Source organism: Urocampus carinirostris, chromosome 15 (genome assembly GCF_059441175.1).
Source record: "Urocampus carinirostris isolate Australia breed hairy pipefish chromosome 15, RoL_Ucar_1.0, whole genome shotgun sequence".
Lineage (NCBI taxonomy): Eukaryota > Metazoa > Chordata > Actinopteri > Syngnathiformes > Syngnathidae > Urocampus > Urocampus carinirostris.
This window is the reverse complement of record NC_142363.1, coordinates 10,607,930-10,630,001: the sequence shown is the minus strand read 5'-3', so window position 1 is coordinate 10,630,001 and position 22,072 is coordinate 10,607,930. Positions and strand designations below refer to the sequence as shown.

General features: G+C 40.7%; 1 protein-coding gene across 3 annotated transcripts in view; it reads left to right on the top strand.

Annotated features, from left to right (window-relative positions):
* Window positions 1–22,072, top strand: part of ralgapa2 (Ral GTPase activating protein catalytic subunit alpha 2) — a 180,868-nt gene that overhangs the window by 84,693 nt on the left and 74,103 nt on the right. For all 3 annotated transcript variants that reach the window (XM_088353749.1, XM_088353751.1, XM_088353748.1), the window contains 5 exons: window positions 7,172–7,349; window positions 11,866–12,697; window positions 14,997–15,068; window positions 15,408–15,531; window positions 15,648–15,803. In XM_088353749.1, the coding sequence (XP_088209875.1) occupies window positions 7,172–7,349; window positions 11,866–12,697; window positions 14,997–15,068; window positions 15,408–15,531; window positions 15,648–15,803 (1,362 nt within the window). The remainder of the gene's footprint in view (window positions 1–7,171; window positions 7,350–11,865; window positions 12,698–14,996; window positions 15,069–15,407; window positions 15,532–15,647; window positions 15,804–22,072) is intronic.

The window sequence follows — 22,072 nt, the reverse complement described above, 5'->3', positions numbered from 1 at the left end:
AAGTTAAAACAAAAATAATAATAATGATAAAAAATAATTATTATAATATTAATACAATGAAGAATAGTGCATTGAAACAAGAGTTCAAAGAAAATACGTGCAATAACATTTAGCAGCAGCCTTTTTAAAAATTCCAATATCATCCTCAAGGTATATATTTTTCGCAGTTTTGTGCAATACTATTGAAGAGTACATTGCTTTATTTAATTTAGAATCTAAATCAGTGGTTACCAACTCAGCCAGCTACGTTAACGGTTTCTCACCCGAATAAATCGACATGGCCCATATTGTCTCTAGCATTTATCATGCAGTAAGCAATACTATAAACTTATTTCTATTTTACTGTAACTTATCGATTTTTCAGTTCATTGATATGGATAATGGTTGATAGTCTAGAAAGAAAATAGTAGGGACACATGAATAAATAATGCATGTGTTTGATTCTACCACACTACATTTATTTACCTGACAAGAAACAATTGAAACACACAAAAGAAATAAAAAGGACATGGTTGACACAAGACCTTGCAGTCTTCGAAAACAGAACAGGGAACAAAATCCAATTGCGATAATGAAAACATTGATCTCTAAACCCGCGGTTATGATAATCAACTCATTTAAATGATCAGGAATTGTTTTCATTGCATGTCAGAAGTGAAGTATTAATAGATCCTGTACAAAAGTTTGGTGTGTAATCTTTTTTTAGTTTACGTAACTTGAACAAAAGGAATCTCAGCTTTCTGAAGAAACAAAGCAGAAGCCGTGTTCTCCCAAATTTTAAAGGTATTAATCCATTTTCAAATGTATTAATTTATTGTTTTGATATTTAAATTGTTACAGGCAATGCATGTAAAATAAATTCAGTTTAACTAAGTAAATAAAAGCCTGTTTTTACCTTTTAATTTAAAAAAATAGTAAAAATGAACAATTGTATTTGACAGTGGATAATTATGTACTTACAGGATTTGATTTTATTCATTTTCTGCTGTGTAAGCTCACAACGCTTGGGTCACTAAAATTGTTTATATCCTTTGTACCTCCTGAGCATATAATTGACACCTTTTAGTTTGTAAAAGTATCATTGTCAAACTCTGTTTTGCTCTGGGGCCGGATCCAGACTTTCTCTTATCAAACTATATCAGTAAAATCATTTCAACTCCAAATTTTTAGCTTAGTTTTTCAGTATTATGCTTTATCATTCAGCCTTCTTTAGTAGCCTACCCTACAAATCTGCTAACTGGACTATTTTAACAGTTGAGTGAATTCAGAATTACACCTAAACCAAATCACCTTGCTATACAAACTCAAGTGAGCTCTTTTGCACATTTACTGCCCTCTAACAGATAGAGTATTTGGTTTGCATTTAATACAAAATAAAAAAGATATCTTTTGATAGAAATTACCTAGAAAATCGCTTCTTTTCTTCACATAAACAGAAATTTATACCAGGCAAGATAATTTGGTCGGATCCGGCCTGTGGGCTGTATGTATAACAATCCTGGTGTAAATGATCATGTAAAAATTATTATAATACAACAAATAATAAGCAAAGTTGACTGGTGACAGATACTTTTGGTAATTTAGCAAATTGTAAGCTTTATTTTCCTTTGAGAATTTTTATGGCACACTACTTCTGTTGCAAAATGAAAATTGCACTAGACCCCTTTGGCTTACTGGTGTTCTTCTCAAGCTTCTCCATCTGCTCTCACCAGCCAGCTGCACATGCCCCTCTCTGCAGGCGTGTTAGGTGTGCATCCGTCTTTACGAGGGCCAATTGAATTTTGAACCTTTATACATGGGTTAACTGTAGTCATAAATATTCAAATATGTGTAGGACAGTCATTTTATGGGGATGAATATTTAAATTAAGTGGTCTGTCGCCGACAGAATACCGTATTTGCCACCCTCTAAGGCACGCAGGATCATAAGGCGCACGACACCAAAATAGTAATTTTGTGATCTTTTTTTCATAGATAAGTCACACTACAGTAAGGGGCAGTGTATATGTGCATTGATTTATTAGTCGGGATATATCACTGATCACGATTGCATAACATTGCATGCAACAGGAATTAAACTCACATCATGGCGGAAAGCACGCTTGACCCCAACCATTAGACCACTAGGGATACAAATAACACATGAAAATGCATTCGGTCTTATCTCATCATCACACTATTTTTAGTCACAGTACCAAATTTGTTGACATTAATATTGATCCTGGCTGCAAAAATAGTGGCAGACATTAAACCGAAAGTTAAGAATGTAACTACGCTTCTATGAGTCTTGTACATTTAATCACATCCTATGTTTTCAGGAATGTATTATTAAATCCCGTCTCATCACAGGGACGCTACATTCAGAATTTTTTTGCGAGAACACGAGGATTCTGAGTGACAATGCTCTGGCGGTCGTAACTTTTGTTCTATTACGTCCCTACCCAACGTCATAGGCGGTGCTTCAAGCACGGAATGACTCATACCAGGATAGTCATGAGGAATCCCAGAAACGACCTCACTAAGAACCCATGGCTGGACTAAAGACGACGCTGAGCGGTGTGGTGGAGGCCACATCAACACAGTAGAACCTGGCAAAAGTGTTAGGTGACGGCCAAGAGGCGGCAGCAGGAATCTTTCGTGGGTCAGGGATGCCAGGGGCATAATTCGAGCAACAGTCCCCGCAATCCAGCAGGCAAAATGCCACTCAGACCAAAAAAACTCCAGACAGTCCTCTACAACGACAAAAGGCAACCGGACGAATGAAACCTCACCATTGCGACAATGTAGCAGCGCTACAACAGAGCCCCAGCCATGGGATGGCTGGGACGAAGGCAACATTCAGCCACAGAAAGACATCAGCACTGTCTGAGCACCATTGCGGGCAGGCGGGACCTGAGGACAAGCCATTCAGCGAAAGCCAAGGCAAGCAAGAGTGCAGCCCCGTAGGCAGCCCACTGAAGGATGATCCTGAGCAAGCGGCACAAAGAGAGGCCGTCACGCCACCCAAACCGACCTTCAACCAGCCAACCACAGAGGCAAGAGAAGCTTAGCCGCCTGAAGAGCCACCCACAACAGCAGGGGGTGCCTGAGCAGCACAGAACGCAGGAGGAAGGCGAGGCAAACGCCACCCGCAGGACACGCACAACCAGCGGGGCTGAACAGATGACAGCCGTCCGAGCACCTCGCGTGCCGGGCGGACTGGTAAGGGCCAATAAAAGAGCCAAAAAAAAACCGACTGGTAGAAGTAAGCTGCCAGACCCACCAAACAGGCCAACTGGGAAGCCGCGAAAACAGTGGCTGCCATAGCCATAGCTGGCCGGGAACAAACACATGGACACGGCAGCCCCAAAGCCGCCGGGGGGCTAGACGATCAAAAATCAAACTTGGCGAGCTATCAAGCCAACCAGGAGGAACTATAAGGGCAACTGCCACAGCGAGAAAACACAAGGCCGACCGGAAAACGACACCGTTGTCCGCGGCGCTAAATCGAGGCTGGCTGGAATGAAACCCGAATAGGGCAGCCGGAAGCAAACAAGGAGGTATCCATAACTGAAATAACCGGCACACAAGTTGGCAAACCGGAAAATAATGGGCTAGAGCGTCTGCATCGGCCTCAGCGACAACGCTGGGCCAGATGGGAGAAGACGCACTACCTAACAGGAAGCCAGCCTTACATAAAACACCCGACTTGTGAGCAGGAAAACTGGAAAATAATTGAAAACAGCACCGGCATCAGCCATAGTGACAATGTGGGGCCAGCTAGGTGTAGACGCGGAATCCCCGATTCTAGCAGGAAACGAGCCGTACAAAAACCACATAGCCTTGCAGGCAGGCAAGCCAGGAAATACCCAGGAACGGCACCGGCTGCAGCGACGATGCGGAGCCGGCTGGGAGTACACGCGGTATCCCCGATGCTAACGGGAAACAAGCCGGACAAAAAACACCTCCTGCGAGCAGGCAACACCCTACCCAGCCCTCTAGGATGGTTCTAAAATGCAGTTTTGCTGAAAATACTCATAAGGCTAATACGAGTAGGAATAGCAAAAACTTAAATTCCTTCAATCGGAACACAGCGGTATTTACATCCTATGCAAAAAGATAAAAAAGTGGCGTAGCTGTGAATAGACTGAATTAATAGACATCCCTGAGAACACAGGTGTGATGGAGTGACAAATTTTGGTATTCATTCCTGGAACTGCGCATGCGTGAGGGTGAAATTCTGTTCTTGAAGCACTTCCTCTAGCGGATGGTATGGACGAAATAGAATGGTCCGTAGTACATAAAGGTTAAGGTATTGTATCGTGGACTCTCAAAAGTCTTAAGAAAAAGGCATTGTGGGAAGTAATTCACTCATGGCTGCATGCATTCAAATGTTACTTTCAATGTTTTAAGTGAGAAAGAGAAAAACCAAAAAAGTTGTACTGATTTTTAACCATTTTCTGTTTTTTTTTTTTCATTTCATTAACATATCTGGCTTTTTGACTAAAATATTGTGATGGTGAGATAACACCAAAAGTGTCTTCTGTAACCTTAGTGGCCTAGCGGATAGTTCCGGCGCTCCTCCTGCTGCGAACTGAGCTCGATTGCATCCAATTTTATGCAATTATGAACAATAATCCATGTTTCTAGCGGCCAGGTGATTAGTATTTTGTGCTCTTACCATTTCTATTCAGTTTGGTCCTTGTTGCAATCGTTGTTATGCAATTGTGGTCTGTTATCAAATATGTTGTCTCATCAACAATTGCACAAATAGGGTAATGCATTAAAATTTTTGTCCGCTTAGAAGGCGGAGTGGATCGTAAGGCGCACGCTCAAAATTCTGACCATATTCGGGTGTCTGGGTGCGCCTTATAGTCTGGAAAATGGGGTAATTCAAATGAATATCGTTTTAAATTGCCCTGCAATGTATATATGCCCCTTTGGACTACAGTACACTGGTTTTTCTGCGTTCCCCTCCAAGAACTGTTGCTATGCAAAGTGCAGTCACTTAGTTGTCAAGCACAGCCGTGGGTTTGGCCCCTCCCTTTTGGTCTCCATCTCTCCTTGGAGGGAAGCTCTTTGGGGGCTTTGGTGTAGCAGCTGTTTGGTTCAGGTCTTTTCACCATCAAGCTGCCAATCCCTCCCCCATGTACTCAAAGGTCTGCTCGGGAGATTCAGCTACGTACTGTCTACATTGCCACACACAATACTGTTTCAGATGACGGGACCCAGCCTGCTTTCCTCTTTGGTCTTTCCACTGAGTGCCAGCGTTTGCGTGCGCTGAAAGGGATTAGCCTTTACATGGCTTTACCACAAGTCGCTCTGCTGTGACCAAATGGGCCCCTTATTTGCATATATTAGACACATGATCTAACTTACTTAACGTCTACCGGCATCATACGAATTACAGGTGTGTGGCTGATGCATGTTTGTGGTGGGAGTTAACCGTGCAACAAAAAGTCTTAATTAAATCAAACAGTGTAAACCTGTCCGATGGCTGTAATCGAGTGCCCCAGTGTGCCTTATCTGCTGCTGCCAAGGGATGCGCGGCCATCTGTTATGTAGATCGATACGTTCTCACAATACAGGAAAGATGGATTCCAAGCAATAAAAGCCCTCCTTTTGTGTTATTTTCACTAGCATCGTCTCTAGGAAATTACAGTCTGTTTTTATTGTGGGGTTTGCAGTCACCTTTTAAAATAGTCCAAATATATATAGTTATGTATTCTATGAAAATAATTCCTGTTAAAAGGACATTGTGTATTATTTAGCGCTTCCTAATGGTTAAAAACAACTTAATTTATGAAAGAAAACAATACTGATTTGATTAATGAACAAAAATACATGAACTTTAATAAAACATCATTTTTTTAAATAGTCGTAGGTCAATAAATTATACACACTACACCAGCGTTCTAAAATATCTCAATCTGTCAATTTACTGTTTAAAATCATAGGAAGAAAGTTGTCGCCTTTTCACAAAACTGAGCATTTTTGTAAACTTTTGAAATAACCCTTATAAAGCTATGTAGTTAATTGTTTAACTATAAATAAAATAAACAATTAAACATGAACCATGAATTTGGGTGTGGTTGGCAAATTTACGATTTTTCAATAAATGGTTTAGCCTCGTAGAAAAAAATAGTAGCGATACTGGAGTGGCCTTCCTGCAGCATGTACCCATGTCCCATTGAAAATTGTTCATTATGAAGCATAGAAAAGGACATGAACAATACGACAATATCCTAGACTTTTTAACAGCCGAGGTTAAGACATCCACTGAGAACTGAAATGAAATTCCAAATACAAAGCTTTAATAATTTGTCTCCTTCCCAAATGCTATTGAATCTTGTTCATAGGAAAGGTGATGTAACACAGTGAGTGGTAAACATGGCCTTGTGTAAATATGTAATATTATAGGCATGCTGCTCTGTGTTTGCACCAGTTAACTTAGAAAATATTGAACCTGTTTTAATGTTACAGTATAGCCATCAGTTCAAATTGGATTAATTGACTCTGTTGTATAAAATCGGATTGACAACATGGTCAAAGAAATGTTGAATGTTGTCCTCATTTCCACTGAGTTCAATGAGACTCGAGCTTCGCCAGAAGTCTGCGTTATTGGAGGTTCGTTTTTGCAAACCCATCAATCATATCAACTTAAAACAGGCCTAGGAAATTGTCACCACTCCTCATCTTTGCCAAACACTATCAAACTTAATCAGGCATTGTATACCCTGCAACCTCAGTGGAAATGTTAAAATCTAAGCTTAAAACACACTTCTATTCTATAGTATATGAATAACCTATATTTTATGTTGACAATATCTTATTATTTGTTATTGCAACGTCCATTGCAGCCTGGTCATCCTGGAAGGGGGATTACCACATGTGCGGTCCCTTCTCAAGGTTTCTTCATTTTCCTCATGTTGAGGTTTTTGAGTTTTTCCTTGCCGTCATGTAGGTTTTAGATCAGGGGATGGCGTAATAATAGTCTGTGGTTTGCAATAATCTGTGGTCTGTGCAGCCCTTTGAGACTCTTTGTGATTAAGGACTATACAAATAAACATGACTTGACTTGACATATTGAATGAAGTTATGCCAACAAAGCACCTTTCATTGACAGAAAGTGTGCAACATAGCAAGGCCCACAATATCTGATCAAGCGTTATCGCCTTTCTTTTTTTCTTTAGGTGCTGCACTGTTGCGTGTCTGGCTCCACCGTCTATACCCAACAAAGCCACTACCTCCTCAGCCTGGCCGACTTGTCCGCCGACTATGATCTCCTGCTAGGACAGGTGAAGAGTTTTGAGCCGCCGCCTACCCAGACAACCTCGACTGACTTCCGCAGCTTGCTCACTGTAGCAGAGGGTAAATATCAAAGCATTCAACACGTTTTTACACGGGCCGTTGTTCAATGGCACATTTGTGCAATAATCTATAATAAAATTAAGTCTTTTTAAGGAAAATTTATTTTGACTATTCTTACGTTACTATCTTTTTAGTAATGTTTGTAAAATAATTTCCCTTATAGGAACAGTGTGTATTATTGAGCACATTTTAGTGTAAAACTTGTCATGGTTATTTTCTTAGTCCGTAATCATATAAAGTCTCACCGATACATCCCCTGATCTAAAGCCTACATGAGGTCAAGGGGAAACATCAAAGACCTCAGCATGAGGGAAAAAAATACCTTAAGAAGGGGCTGTACATGAGGTAATCCCCCTTCCTGGATGACCAGGTTGCAATGGATTTTGCAAGGACATCAGTCAGCATCAATTTAAATATAAGTAAAAACAGAATGTCAAGTTATCCGGCTTGAGCGCGCAGCTCCATGGTGCCCAGGGTTCCATTCCAGCCATGATCTACACGTGCCTAGGGGGGTTTCCTCCGAGCACTCCGGTTTCTTCCCACAGTCTAAAGACATTCACGTCAGGTTGATGGTCCGCTTCACTCAGTAGCCTAGATGGTAAGGCGCCCGCTTTGAGACTGGGAGGTCGGTGGTTCGCGCCCCGGCCGAGTCATTCCTAAGACTTAAAAAGTGGTCGGCGGCGCCCTCTGTTGGCTGCGGCTGCATCGGCTCGCTACAACGGGTCAGGTGCAATCGACATTTCGTTCTGTGTACATTGTTACACAGAATGACAATACAAGGAAATTATTATTATATTATGATTATATTGTCCCTAAGTATTGAATGAGCGAGTGAATGGTTGTCTGTCTCTGTGTGCTATGCAATTGGCTGCCCACTGCCCGAAGATGACTGGGATGGGCTCCAGCATCCCCGCGACCCTAGTGAGGATAAGCGACGCAGAAAATGGATGGATATTGAACATTATTGCTCAAACAAATTTTAAATGCAAAACTTGTCTGGTGAAAAATGACAAATACTTTTGTTCGCTATTTGAATCTGTAAATGTTTATTCTGGATAAAGAACTATATGTTGGAATTTTTGTTTTGCCTTCACAATGATTAATGGAACTGCCCACTTTTTAGATGCATATAGCTTACCCAATGCACTGGCAAGGAATTTAATGCATAACACCTTACTTACCAAAGATAAAAAAAACGCCCATCCAAAATATTTTTCCTCCCTTTTGTGTTCAATTTTGCCTTTATTATGATCTCTGCTTGAATAGTTGAAAATTTTATAGAGTTTGGTCATCATCATTGAATGAAATAAATAAAAAAAGAAATAGTGCGCTATTTATTTTCAACCACTTTGACGGTAGCCTCTTCAACCATAATGTAATAGTTTACCACATTGTTCCAGAAATCATAAAAGCAATTCAATGAAGGAATTAATTCAAAGTAGCCCATCCATTTAGAGCTCTTTTATCAACTCTCGGTATCCTATTAAAATTATGAAAATGGAGAATCAACTATCTGGGAATGCAATATTCACATCAGTGCTCATCCTCAAGAAGACCCTTTACAGGATTCAGATAGAAATGTCCCATTTTTTTACCAATTTTTCGACCCTGTGATTTCATTAGGCAATGTATTTTCCCTTTTTGTCTTGCTCCGTTTGCTTGTCCAACGCTCATGTCCTCAACTTTTAGAAACTTCCTTTGAGGCCCAATGGATGCAATATTTTGCACTGAAACAATGTGAGGATGTTGAAGCGTTGCATCGTCTGCTTCAGAATTTCCAGTTCACCCTTTCTTTGTGGTGCACAGCTGCCTTATCTTAGTGGGAATAACAAAACACTATCAAAAGGGCAAACCAAAGAGTGCCGGCCTAGTTATATTCATGCCCCCACCTCATATTGATCAAGTCACATCAAAGGGCCAGCGTATCTCTAATGTAGCTTGGCCTGTTTTCTAAAGAGCTTTTTCCACTTTGATGGGGGATGATGGTATTGATAGCACTGTCACAATGCAAGAGTGCATCTTCTTGTTTTTTCCTGCATGGCAGCATAATGAAGCCCAGCATGCTTTTTACTTGCTCGTAAAAACCTGTGCATTTACACAAATGCAATTCACTGAGCGGGGTCCCATTCAGTACCCTGTGAAGATGGAGCTTCTCATTAGCGTGTGGCCCGTCGAAACACTTGTCCATTATAAGAAGCCTCAATGGGCTTTTCACCGTTGTCTCATATGATTAGATGCTGCCTACTTAGAGTTGTGCTTGCCAAGGTATTGTGTGAAATGGATGAAGTACTTTTTATTATGAGTTATCATCATTTGGATTTTGCTGCATGTGAAAGAAGGCAAAAGAGATAATAGCATGTCTTCACGCGAATGTTTTCTATAAAAGTGGCTAGCAGTTCAGCATTGCGTTTATGATAAACGATGGTCCACAAAGGTATTCCACCATACCGTAGGTATTTTTCGCTCCATTTTGTACTTTACTGAATTTGCCCTATGGGTGGCCAAATTACAGTACTAGATCGTAAGGGAGTTGAAAGCGATCGTCATTTCAAAAATGGTATACTCTATCAGAATCAGTACAGGTAACATCTGACTTACAACCAACGTCGTAAACCAATTACCGTATTTTCCGCACTATAAGGCGCACCGAGTTATAGGGCGCACCCCGAAAAAATAGTTTTTGGTCCTATATTTGACATACATAAGACGCACCGGATTATAAGGCGCTACAATGGGAACGTCGACAAAACAGTCAGATAGTTCAGTCAAACTTATTACCCCCTTAACATTCCAAAAGCTTGCAAAGAAGCAAATACGTGTCATAGACACGTGCAGATGCGGTGTCCGTACGATGTCACTCAAATGCATCATTCCAAATATTATTTAGAAGGTTAAAGTCTTGGGATTCAAGAAATGCCAACCATTCCTTAGTTTCCATTTTCTTTTTTGCGCGCAACTTTACTGTGCATATGACAATAAACACTTGGAATTGAGTTTAATTTAAAAATAGACACTCCATTCCATCCATTATCTGCACCGCTTATCACAGAAACATCGTGTTCAGTCTGAAACAAGATACTGGCAAAATATATAGCTGGAGTAGCTCACCGAAGACGTTGTGTTCAATAATAATGTGCAACCAAGGTCCTCTTATATCCGTGAGTGTAGTAAATCCAGGAGAATAAAATATTTACAAATACAGAATGGTTTAACATGTTTCCTCTATGCCATAGGCAACCACACATGCTATTCATATTCATCTTTTTCGGCCAATTGCAGGCTTTGTTTTGCCGCTTTAGCCTATGCCAGCCTGTAAATGATAAAAAGGATCCGCCCTCTTTACCTCCGAATAACTTTAGCCAATAGTAATCGATTCAAATGATGATTGACACATTGGTTAGCCAATGAAACGCCGGTAAATAAATCCCAGCATACACCGCGGACTATTGGCGTTCGGGGGAAAATCTAGTCGGCGGCTGCTGCATTTGTTGCAAGACTTTGCGAATTAATATTGATCCATAAATAAGGCGCACTGTATTATAAGGCGCATGGTCAGCTTTTGAAAAAAATAAAGGCTTTTAGGTGCGCCTTATAGTGCGTAAAATACGGTACAATGGTTGATATCCAGTTACAGTATATTTAAGAGTATAGTGTTAGATTGCAATGCCAACCTACTACCCAAATTGATGTTTGTGTTGCCAGGCTGCTACATGTTGCAGTGCCACACATTAAATTTAAAAAATTGGAATTTTTCTGGCCCTGGTCAAAAATATGAGTGGACGTAAATCAAGCAGGCCATAAGTCTGATGTAACCTGTAGACTAGGGCACAGTCATTGGCTGGAATTTCGCGAAAATTTTGTGTTTACAACAGCACAAAATCCTGCGATCCACAATTTTAGCTTGTGTGCATATGGTCACTATACGCGAATCCTCATCCAGTGGACATGAACACCAGCATTAGCTGACAGCGCCTGTCACTAGGTTTGAGGAGTGTAAATACATTCAAAACAACTCAGGCTAACTGCTGATTTGTCGGCATTATGTTGACTATTTCGAAAAAGACCCTATTACATTCTTTTGGAGGAAAATTTGGGTGTTTTTGTTATTTTGCCCCACATGGAGGCACTTATTGACTTTCATTTTAGTATTTGGGGACAGCATTTAAAAAATATCCCTTAAAAAAAGTCCCTTGCCTTTATCTTTTTACATTTGCAGTTCAGAGCTAAAGTGTAGTGTTTGTGTAGTCTTCCCAATTTTTATTATTTTTTTTAAAAGACAATATTTTTTTTTCATGTTTGCACCCCAAAATCTTGTTCACCAGCAAATTTTGTGTTGAATTTTTCTGATTTCACTATTTAAGTTAAAAGCCTATTCTGATATAACATTTGGAAAAAAGTTTAAATGTCGCTATCTAAAACCATGATTAAATCAACATTTTGATTTTTTTTTTTTTTTTAAATGTGACTGTTTATATTTGCCTCATAACCTGGAATCCTCTTTAATTTCTTTCACTAGAAAAGCGTCGCCGGAACATGGAGCTGATCCCCCTGACAGCACGGATGGTTATGACCCACTTGGTGAACCATTTGGGCCACTATCCACTGAATGGAGGCCCAGCCTTGCTCCATAGCCTTGTGAGCGAAAATCACGACAACTTATTCGTGGAGTCATCCGAGCTGTCCTCCGAGGTTTTTCGAAGTCCCAATCTTCAGCTCTTTGTTTTTAACGACACCACGCTGGTGTCCTACCTGCAGATCCCTGCAGACAACCCAACTGTTGGTCAACCTCCCCACCCTTCCTCACAGGTGCGCACCATAGTCCGTGACATTTCAGGGAAATATTCTTGGGATGGGACGATCATGTTCTCAACCGACCTGGAAGATTACGAGGAAACCTGCGACTTTGAGTCATCCGATGGCACACTTGCGACTGCTGCTGGAGGACACAACAAACCTCTTTTCGCCTCTCTGGCAAGAAGACCCCCCAAGTATCAACCCTCCGTCTCTGATTCCCTTCACGAATCCTGTGATTTGGAGGAAGTGGATTATCTCAACCAGCTTTTAGAGAACCTTGCCCAGAGCAGCCCAGAATGCCTCCCCAAATCACAAGTCAGGCTAAATCAGCCAGCGCCCTCGCCATTAGGCATGAACCTTGAGCTAGAAAACTCCATCCTCAATGTAATTAATCGCCAGACTCAGCAGGAGGAGGCGCAAGTAAGAAAATGGGATGCTGACGTGAGCTTTCGGGCCTCCGGCCAGAGGGAACCATCACGCCGGGAACCCAACTCACCTTTTTATTATTGTCGCCTACTGCTCAACGATCTTGGTATGAACTCCTGGGAACAAAGGTATGCCACAACATATTTTAACTGTGATGGGGTCTCTTGGGTGATTAATTTACCATATTATTAAACTTCATTTCAACAGCTTCCAATAGAAAATACAAATAGGTAATCAACGTATTAGGCAATCTGCATCACATTTGCATACATGATGTTTTGCTAATATCCTCAAAGTGATTCTGCTGTTGTCTTGTGAATCTGTGACATACATAAGACGCACCGGATTATAAGGCGCTACAATGGGAACGTCGACAAAACAGTGCTTCGGTTAGCTTCCCTCCACGGGGTGGATGTGCCCAGCTGTTTACACAAAGGTCTGCCTTGCATTGCCACATCTTTATAGTGCCACCCGCAAATTAAAAACTTGCACCTCTTAATAGTGATGGAGGAACATCCACACAGCTTGTGGGAGATTGATGTTTGCACCTGTGGCCTCTTACATTAAAACAGCGAATTTGGAAAAATCCCCAGCTCCTTCAAAATTAAATACATTTGGTTAACGGTTGTTCTGACTTAAGTACTACATGGCTTGGAGAGGGGCGCCAACAGGCTGTACTTGCCAAAGACACACCCCTATGACCATAGTTAAGGGATCCTACCTACCTACCTACCTACTACATGGCTAACATTAATGATGAAGCATTCGGCTGCCTTTCGCTCTGTCTTGTGCATGTTAAACAAAAGGTAGTGAACATAGTTACCGACAAGATTATATGTAACTCCCCAGGATAAACATGTAATAATGGGCATAAAAGACAAAAAAAAGATAATATTTTTGGGGTACTGTATAGACAAATGCATCAGAAAAATAGTGCAATGAGAAAAAGTGCCATGACATTAGCAGCAACATATTTCCAAAATAAGAGTAGAGACATAAAATATGAATAATCATTCTTCTATACATAGCACAAGATCTGTTTTCATAGTCTTGTGGGGTTTTGGGGTTTTTAAGGGTTATTGATCTATCTTCGTTATTCATTATCCATTATCCGTTATCGGTCAGTTCTTAATACGCTACAAAGCCTAGGAGCCGGGACACTTACTCTCAGCCAAAAGGCCAAGCTAAGGTCCTAGCCCTATAGCCTTGCTGCGATCATTGCAAATGCACCGTTCCCGGAGGTACTGCAATACCGGGCCGATGCGTGGAGTGGGCAGAGCAAGCTCTTATTCAAGACCAAATTAAGGTCCTGGCATTAGTCTTGTGTGCTTATTAAGGGTGGTAATGGCTCAGGGAAAGATACTGTCTCTGAGACTGTTATACTCTGTTTAAAGCAGAAGTTGGGAACCTTTTGACTCAAAGAGCCTTTAAAAACAAAATTAAGTAATAACATATATATATAATATATATATATATATATATATATATATATATATATATAGTCATACTTTTTTTTAAGCCACACCGTATATTTCAAGACAAAATTCTACAAAACCACCAAACCCGCTCTCCAGTAAAAAGCTAATTCTTCAAAGCATTTTTGCTCACTGTGTGATGTTTAGTGATTTGAAAAAATCTATGAAATAATAATGCGATCAACAGAAAACGGCTACATGCTATTTCAGGCTATGTAACCTGGACCGCCAAACATAAATTATAACAAATATAATAATATGTAAAATGTGAGTACAGTACTACTAATGTAAATGTGTTGATTTGGTGCCACTCTAGTCCATAGTATTCCAAACATTCAAATAGCTGGCTACATTTTTCTTGCCATTTTATCATGTGTTTATTTATCAAGATATTTATCAAATCAAACGAGTTAAAAAATCTGAGATAGCTGAACTGCATTTTAATTTTAATGCATATTATCAAATGTATTTATTCAAAAAGGACATCATTTCTTACTTTTCAGTAAGTTTGAGAGGTTCAAAACCAATTTGCTAAAGTGTCTAAAATTGTTTGTTTATTTGTACTTGCATTTCGTCACTGCTATTCCAAAAAGATGTATCTCTAATTTTGTCATTTTTTTAATTTTGCCTAAATTGAATGTGCAAAAAATGCAAAAGAAATATATTTTTTTAAATGAACCAAAAAAAGAGAAAGCCTCACAAAGCTTTTCCCTAAAGCATTGTTAGGCTATCATGTTTGAGACCGTATCGGTCGATAAAAAAAAACGTATTATTTTTTGTTTTTATTTCAATGCAGCCCGCGATTCAACATGTTTACCCACCCTTGGATTAGAGGCATCGCTCACATTCGAGTCCTTGTGTCAACAATGGGCTAGAATAAGAGCGATCTCAACTTATTTTTGTGAAAACCAAACATGAAGTAGTTAACTTGAATTTTTTTTTGTTCAACTAGGAAAAGTTTCCATTTGTTGAAGAAAAATTCCAAACTCTTAAGGGAATTAAAGAACTTGGATTCCCGACAATGGTAAGTACATATAGATAACCCTTCTGTGCTGTATATATTTTGCTAGATGAGTAACTTAGAGGTGATTTGTTTAGCTATATTGGGTTTGGACCGTTTTCTAAATATAATTTTTTACATGGTCAATGCGTTTTTGCAGTAAAAGTTATTAGATCTCACTTAATTCTTTTCAGCTTGGGGATGTTAAAATGGTGGTCTGTGTAGCCCGTTGAGACTTTGTCATTAAGGGGCTGTATTAATACTTGACTTGACCTAAAAAAATAAATCTTCCCATTGTCACTTCCTGTAAATGTATTTATATTTTCTTGTCTAATGAAAACGCCCTTGTTTATTGTTTTGGAGTCGGGAGACACACAAAATTGCTGTGTTCTACATCGGCGAGGGCCAAGAAGACAAGTGCTCCATCCTGTCCAACTGTGCCGGCAGCAAGACCTATGAAGACTTTGTTTCTGGGCTTGGATGGGAGGTGCTTACTTTAAGTATTTGCAAAGATGCAGTCATACTTGCAAGAAATATACACATCCTTATGAGGACCTCTGAAGCTTTGAATTATGTTTAAGTGAAGCTATATATGTCCGTCAGGTGGATCTTGCCATGCACTGTGGCTTTATGGGCGGCCTCCAAAGGAATGGCAGTACAGGACTCACTGCACCCTACTATGCTACCTCCACTGTAGAGGCGATATTCCATGTCTCTACGCGTATGCCATCTGATTCGGATGACTGTCTCACCAAAAAGGTTCCTCCCGTTTTTATGATGACTGTAAATAATTTGTGTAAATTTGGGAATACAGTTTGTCATTCTTTTTGATTTTTTACACTCTGAAATTGAGAAAACAGTACTGTTGAGCTAATTTGCTAGATCTCAACAAATTGTTTCACAATTCAGCTGGAGTTACTGTGAATACTGCTTGCATGCGAGTATATGGGTTTGGAAGAATATGTCCAGAACGAAAAACTAAGTGTCCTCATATTTTGTGCTTGAGACCACGCCAACCATCACTGTAATCAGGTGTACCTTGAAGGTATGTATAAACTTCCGGGTGTTGACTAATATGTTATTACATCGTGTGCGAAGGAGTGACAGTTGGCAATCAAAGGACATTGTAACTAATAATCTGTCTTTGTATTGTAATGGCAGTTGATTACAATATTTTACTAGTAAAGCGTTACAGTACTCATTACCGAGGAAAGTCCCATATTTTCTGCACTATGAGACGCAACGCATTATAAGACGCACCCACACAAAAAAGTCTTTTGTCATAAATTTCCCCTACATAAGGCGCACTGAATTGACTATAAGGCGCTACGGTAGGAACGTCAACAAAACAGTAAGATAGGTCAGTCAAACTTTATTAACCCCTTAATGTTCCAACATGGTGTCTGTAAGATGTCATCAGTCACTGAAACATGTCATGCTACATATCAAAAGGTTGCTAAAAGCGGTGGTGGAAGCAGCAAAAAGGAAAGCAAATGATGAATGGTGTCGAAAATAGGAGTGAACTTTGAGGAAAGGATAAAAGTGTTTTGGAAAGAAGTGAAAAGAGTAAGAAAGAGCGAGTCTGGAAAGGAAGAGAAAGTGAATGATGGGGACGGTAGATTGCTGGTTAGTGGTCAGGATGAGATGGGCAGAGTATTTTGAGGAGTTGCTGAATGTGGAAGATGGGAGAGAAGTGAGAGTCGAGGCGATTGGTGGTATGGGGAGAATGCCCTTGTAGGGTTATTTAAATGTGAAGCCTGTGGAAACATGGGAGGTGCAAGAGGCTCTGAAAGAAATGAAAGAGGGGAAGGCGCTTGGGTTGGATGGTTGCTCTGCTGAATGCTTGAAAAAAGGTGGCACGGCTCTGACTGGTTAGTACGCTTGTTGAATGTATGCTTTTTAAGTGGTGTTGTTCTTGTTAATAAGCATGGTGTCATTGTATAAGGGTAAAAGTGATGAGTATGAATGTAGCAATTTGAGAGGTATCAGTTTGTTTTGTGTGCCGGGTAAGCTGTATGGAAGAGTCTTGATTATGAGTGTGAGAGGAAGAACAGATGAGGTGATGATGGAGGAGCAGAGTGGTTTCAGAAAAGGATGTGTGGATCAGGTGTTTGCAAAAGGTAAGGATGTTTATTTGGCTTGGAAAAAGGCATATGACAGGGTGGATAGAGAGGCGTTGTGGCAGTTGATGGTAATGTATGGAGTGGGTGGAAAGTTGTTGGAAGCATTGAAGAGTTTTTATGTGAACAGCAGAGCATGTGTAAGAGTAGGAAGTGAGACAAGTGAGTGGTTCCCTGCGTTGACTGATGTGAGACAGGGGTGTTTGATGTCGCCATGGCTGTTTAATGTGTACATGGATGGTGTGGTGAGAGAGGTGGATCCAAGAGTGTTTGGCAGAGGTATAGAGTAGATGGATAACAGTGGAACGGTTTGGCAGGTAAGTCAGTTGTTGTTTGCAGATGACACAGCGCTTGTGGCTGATTCTGAGGAAACATTGAGAAGGTTGGTAATGGAGTTTGGAAGACTGTGATAGGCGTAAGTTATGTGTGAGTGTTGGCAAGAGTTAGGTGATAAAGTGTTCACGGGATGGAGTGGGCATGGCGTTGGAAATAAGGTTGAATAGACAGGTGCTGGAAGAAGTTGAAAGCTTTAGGTACTTGGGTTGTGATGTGGCTGCAGTTGGTGGAATGGAGTGCGAGGTATTGCACGGAGTGAATCAAGGAAGCAAGGTTTTGGGTGCTCTGAGGAGAGTGATGAGTAACAAGAGTATGAGTGGATGTAAAGAGGACTGTATGACAGTGTGATTATGTCGACTGTGTTGTATGGTGCAGAGAATTGGAGCCTGAAGCAGATTTGAGAAGGAAACTAAATATTTTTAAGACGGAGTGTTTGAGGAATCTGTTAGGAGTGACAAAATTGGATGGATTGAGAAATGAAATTGTGAGAGACAGAACTGGAGTTGTAGTGGAACTGAGCAAGCGTGTTGATAAGAGAGTACTCTGTTGGTTTGGAGACATGGAGAGGATGGATGAGGAGCAAATGTTGAAGAGGATCTACAGAGCAGAATTAAATGGAAGGAGACAGAGAGAAGGGTTGCGATTGACGTGGATGGATGGTGTTATGAGTGCACTGCAGTAAAGAGGTCTAAATATAGTGGAAGCTAGAGCTCTTGTTGGTGATAGGAATGAGTGGAGAGGTGTTGTAAAGGGATAGTGGGATGTTTAGACGTGTTCTAAGGGATGGGCAGGGCACCTATATGATGCAGCAGGGGTAAACCAGTGGAAGCTGTTGGGCCCTGCTGTTGAACAGTAGAGTGTGTTGTCACACCCTAAGGTCCTAGCCCTATAGCCCCTGCCACGTGTCACATGGCTGGTTACTTGTGTCCCGTTTCATCTGGAGGGGCGAAAGCATGACCAACTTGGGTGCCGAGGTGTTTAACTTGTTTGGGTGTTTGGGCATTTGGGTTGGCTATGGTCAATTTTTGTGTGTTTTTTGCTACCTTTTCCTTTTTTCGTTTCTTTGTTTTTGGGTATGTGTTGGTCTTGCTGTCGGTCACCGCTGTCGAAAGATATGATCAGGGTAGATAGATAGATCGATAGATAAATAAATAAAAATCATTATGATGACCATTTCAAAATATACTCATCACAGAAACATCGCGATCAGTCTGAAAAAAGAGACCCGAAAAATATAAAGACGGGGTACCTCACCAAAGATATTGCCCTGCAGCCATTACATTCGATGATAATACGGAATCATGGTCTCCTTATGTCCATGAGTGTAGTCAATCCAACCGTGTAGAATATTTACGCACACCAAAACACGTGATAATGCCGACACATTGAAAGGAAAATCTGACAAAAAGCATCTCTGCATCGATGGATGTTGCTTGTTGCTAGCTGTCTTGTTGAGCCCAATAATTTCTGTTAACAAATCGACTAGTGAAATTATTTTCTCTCTGCCGTAGACCAACCAAACTTGTGATTCTCATCTTTTTGGTCAATTAAATGCTTTTTATACCCAGCTCTAGCCTATACGAGCCTGAAATGCTAAAAAGGACCTGCCTCCTTCACCTCCGAATAACTTAAGCCAACAGTGGGCGATTCAGATAATGATTGACAAATTGGTTAGGATATAAAACTCCGGTTTATATACAGTCATATGCAAAAGTTTGGGCACCCCTGATAATTTTCAAGATTTTTCTTTATAAATCATTGGTTGTTCGGATCAGCAATTTCAGTTCAATATATCAAATAGCAGACAAACGCAGTGACATCTGAGAAGTGAAATGAAGTTCATAGGATTTACAGAAAATGTGCAATAATTGCTTAAACAGAAGTAGCCAGGTGCATAAATTTGGGCACCCCAACAGGAAAATTACATCAACATTTAGTAGATCCTCCTTTTTCAGAAATAACTGGATTCAGGTTGAAGTTATTTTTGACCATTCTTCTTTACAAAACATCTCCACTTTAGTCAGGTTTGATGGTTTCCGAGCGTGGAGTGCCCGATTTAAATGACACCAAAGATTTTCAATAATATTCAGGTCTGGGGACTGAGATGGCCATTCCAGAACATTGAACTTGTTCCTCTGCATGAATGCCATCGTAGAATTTGAGCAGTGTTTTGGGGTTGTTGGCGCAACTTCAGCTTTGTCACTGATTCTAGATTATCGTTCGCAAGAATCTATTGATATTGACTGGAAGCCATGAGAGCTTAAACTTTAACAAGATTGCCAGTACCTGCAATGCCCACACAGCCCCACAGCATGATAGAACCACTACCAAGTTTTACTGTGGGTTGCAAGTGTTTGTCTTGGAATGCTGTGTTCTTCTTCCACCATGCTATGCTCCATGTTATGTCCAAATAACTCAATTTTAGTTTCATCAGTCCACAGCACCTTATTCCAAAATGAAGCTGACTTGTCCAAATGTGCTTTAGCATACCTTAAGCGACGCTGTTTGTGGCATGTGCGCAGAAAAGGATCTTACTGCGTTACTCTCCCATACAGCATCTCCTTGTGCCAAGTGTGCTTAATAGTTGAACGATGCGCAGTGACACCATCTGCAGCAAAATCATGTCGTAGGTCTTCCGAGCTGGTCTGCGGGTTGAGTTTGACTGTTCTCACCATCCTTCGCCTCTGCTTATCCGAGATTTTTCTTGGCCTGCCACTCCAGGCCTTAACTAGAACTGTGCCTGTGGACTTCCATTTCCATTTCCCCACTATGTTCCTCACAGTGGAAACCGACTGCTGAAATCTCTGAGCTAGATTTTTGTATGCTTCCCCTTAACCATGATGTTGAACAATCTTTGTTTTCAGGTCATTTGACAGTTGTTCTGAGGCTCCCACGTTGCCACTCTTTCAGAGAAAATGCAAAGAGAACAACTAGGAACCGGCTGCCTTAAATACCCTTTCTAATGATTTTCATCACGTGTGTATGTAGGTCAAGGGTCAATGAACTTCCCAGACAGATTTTGTCCTCCAATAATTAGTGCTAAAGGTATTCAAATCAATAAAACAACAAGGGTGCCCAAATTTATGCACCTTCCTACTTTTGTTCAAGTAATTTTTGCACACTTTCTGTAAATCCGATGAACTTCATTTCACTTCTATCCTTGTATCCTTCCCCTAAACCAGACCTGGGCGCTCCGGTCCTGTAGGGCCATACGTCCTGCCAGATTTTGAAGTTTGCTCTTCTTTAACTCAGGTGATACAAATTATAACCTCGTTAGCAAGCTAGCAAGTGCTCGTTAACGATACTGGTGATTGGAATCACCTGTATTGGATCAGAGAAACCTCAAAAATCATGCAGAACATACGGCCCTCCAGGACCGGAGTTCCCAGGTCTGCCCTAAACCATGATGTTGAACAATCTTTGTTTTCAGGTCATTTGACAGTTGTTCTGAGGCTCCCATGTTGCCACTCTTCGGAGAAAATGCAAAGAGAACAACTTGCAACTGGCCGCCTTAAATACCCTTTATCATGATTGGCTTCACATGTGTGTGTAGGTCAAGGGTCAATGAGTTTACCAAACAAATTTTGTCTTCCAATAATTGTGCTAAAGGTATTCAAATCCATAAAACAACAAGGGTGCCCAAATTTATGCACCTGCTTTCTGTAAATCCCATGAATTTTGTTTTCACTTCTCAAATATCACTGTGTATGTCTGCTATATGATATATTTAACTGTAATTGCTGATCTGAACAACCAATGATTTATAAAGGGAAATCTTGAAAATGATCTGGGGTGCCCAAACTTTTGCATACTGTATCCCAGCATGCACCCCGCACTACTTCTTCAAGGGGGAAAATCTAGTCGGCGGATGTTTACCGTAGTTGCAAGATCTGTTGCGACTCAATATTGATTCTTATATTTGGCGCACCGTATTATAAGGTCAGCTTTTGAAAAAATGGAAGGATTTTAGGTGTGCCTTAAAGTTGGGAATATACGGTAACTGCATAATTTTGTTACGCATTGCGTAATGAAATAATGAGTCAGTGTGTCTTGACCTCCGCGGAAGAGGCACCATCAAACCCTTGAGATTGACTTTATCGAGCCCCTAGGGTTTGATCGAACCCAGGTTAAGAACCACTGCACTAACGCTAACCGTTTTATTTGATTTAGCGACATGTGCTTTGTACGTTTTTGGTAAACTGCATGAATTGTCTGAATTTAAAAAAAAAAATTAACAGGTTATGTTAACCTCCTTAATTTTGCTTTTAACTGACCAGTCTAATATAAATGAAACCAAATAAAAATCCTTCAGCTTTGTGTTAAACTGTGATCAGGAGGTGTGACTCCAGACTGTGACCATTGATTAGTGACTCTGGCAAGCAGACTAGAAGAAGAGAGCTCGGCAAGCTCACGAGTGAACTGGGGTGCATTTGCCGCTCTGGTAATGAGTACGATTCAGCTATTTTTTGCCCCCCTCACCGTGTGCTTGTGACCAGGGCCTGGATTCAGCCATTATCTCTCTCCGCTAGAGCAGGCACCGGACGGATGCCGGCAGGATCCTTTTATCCAATT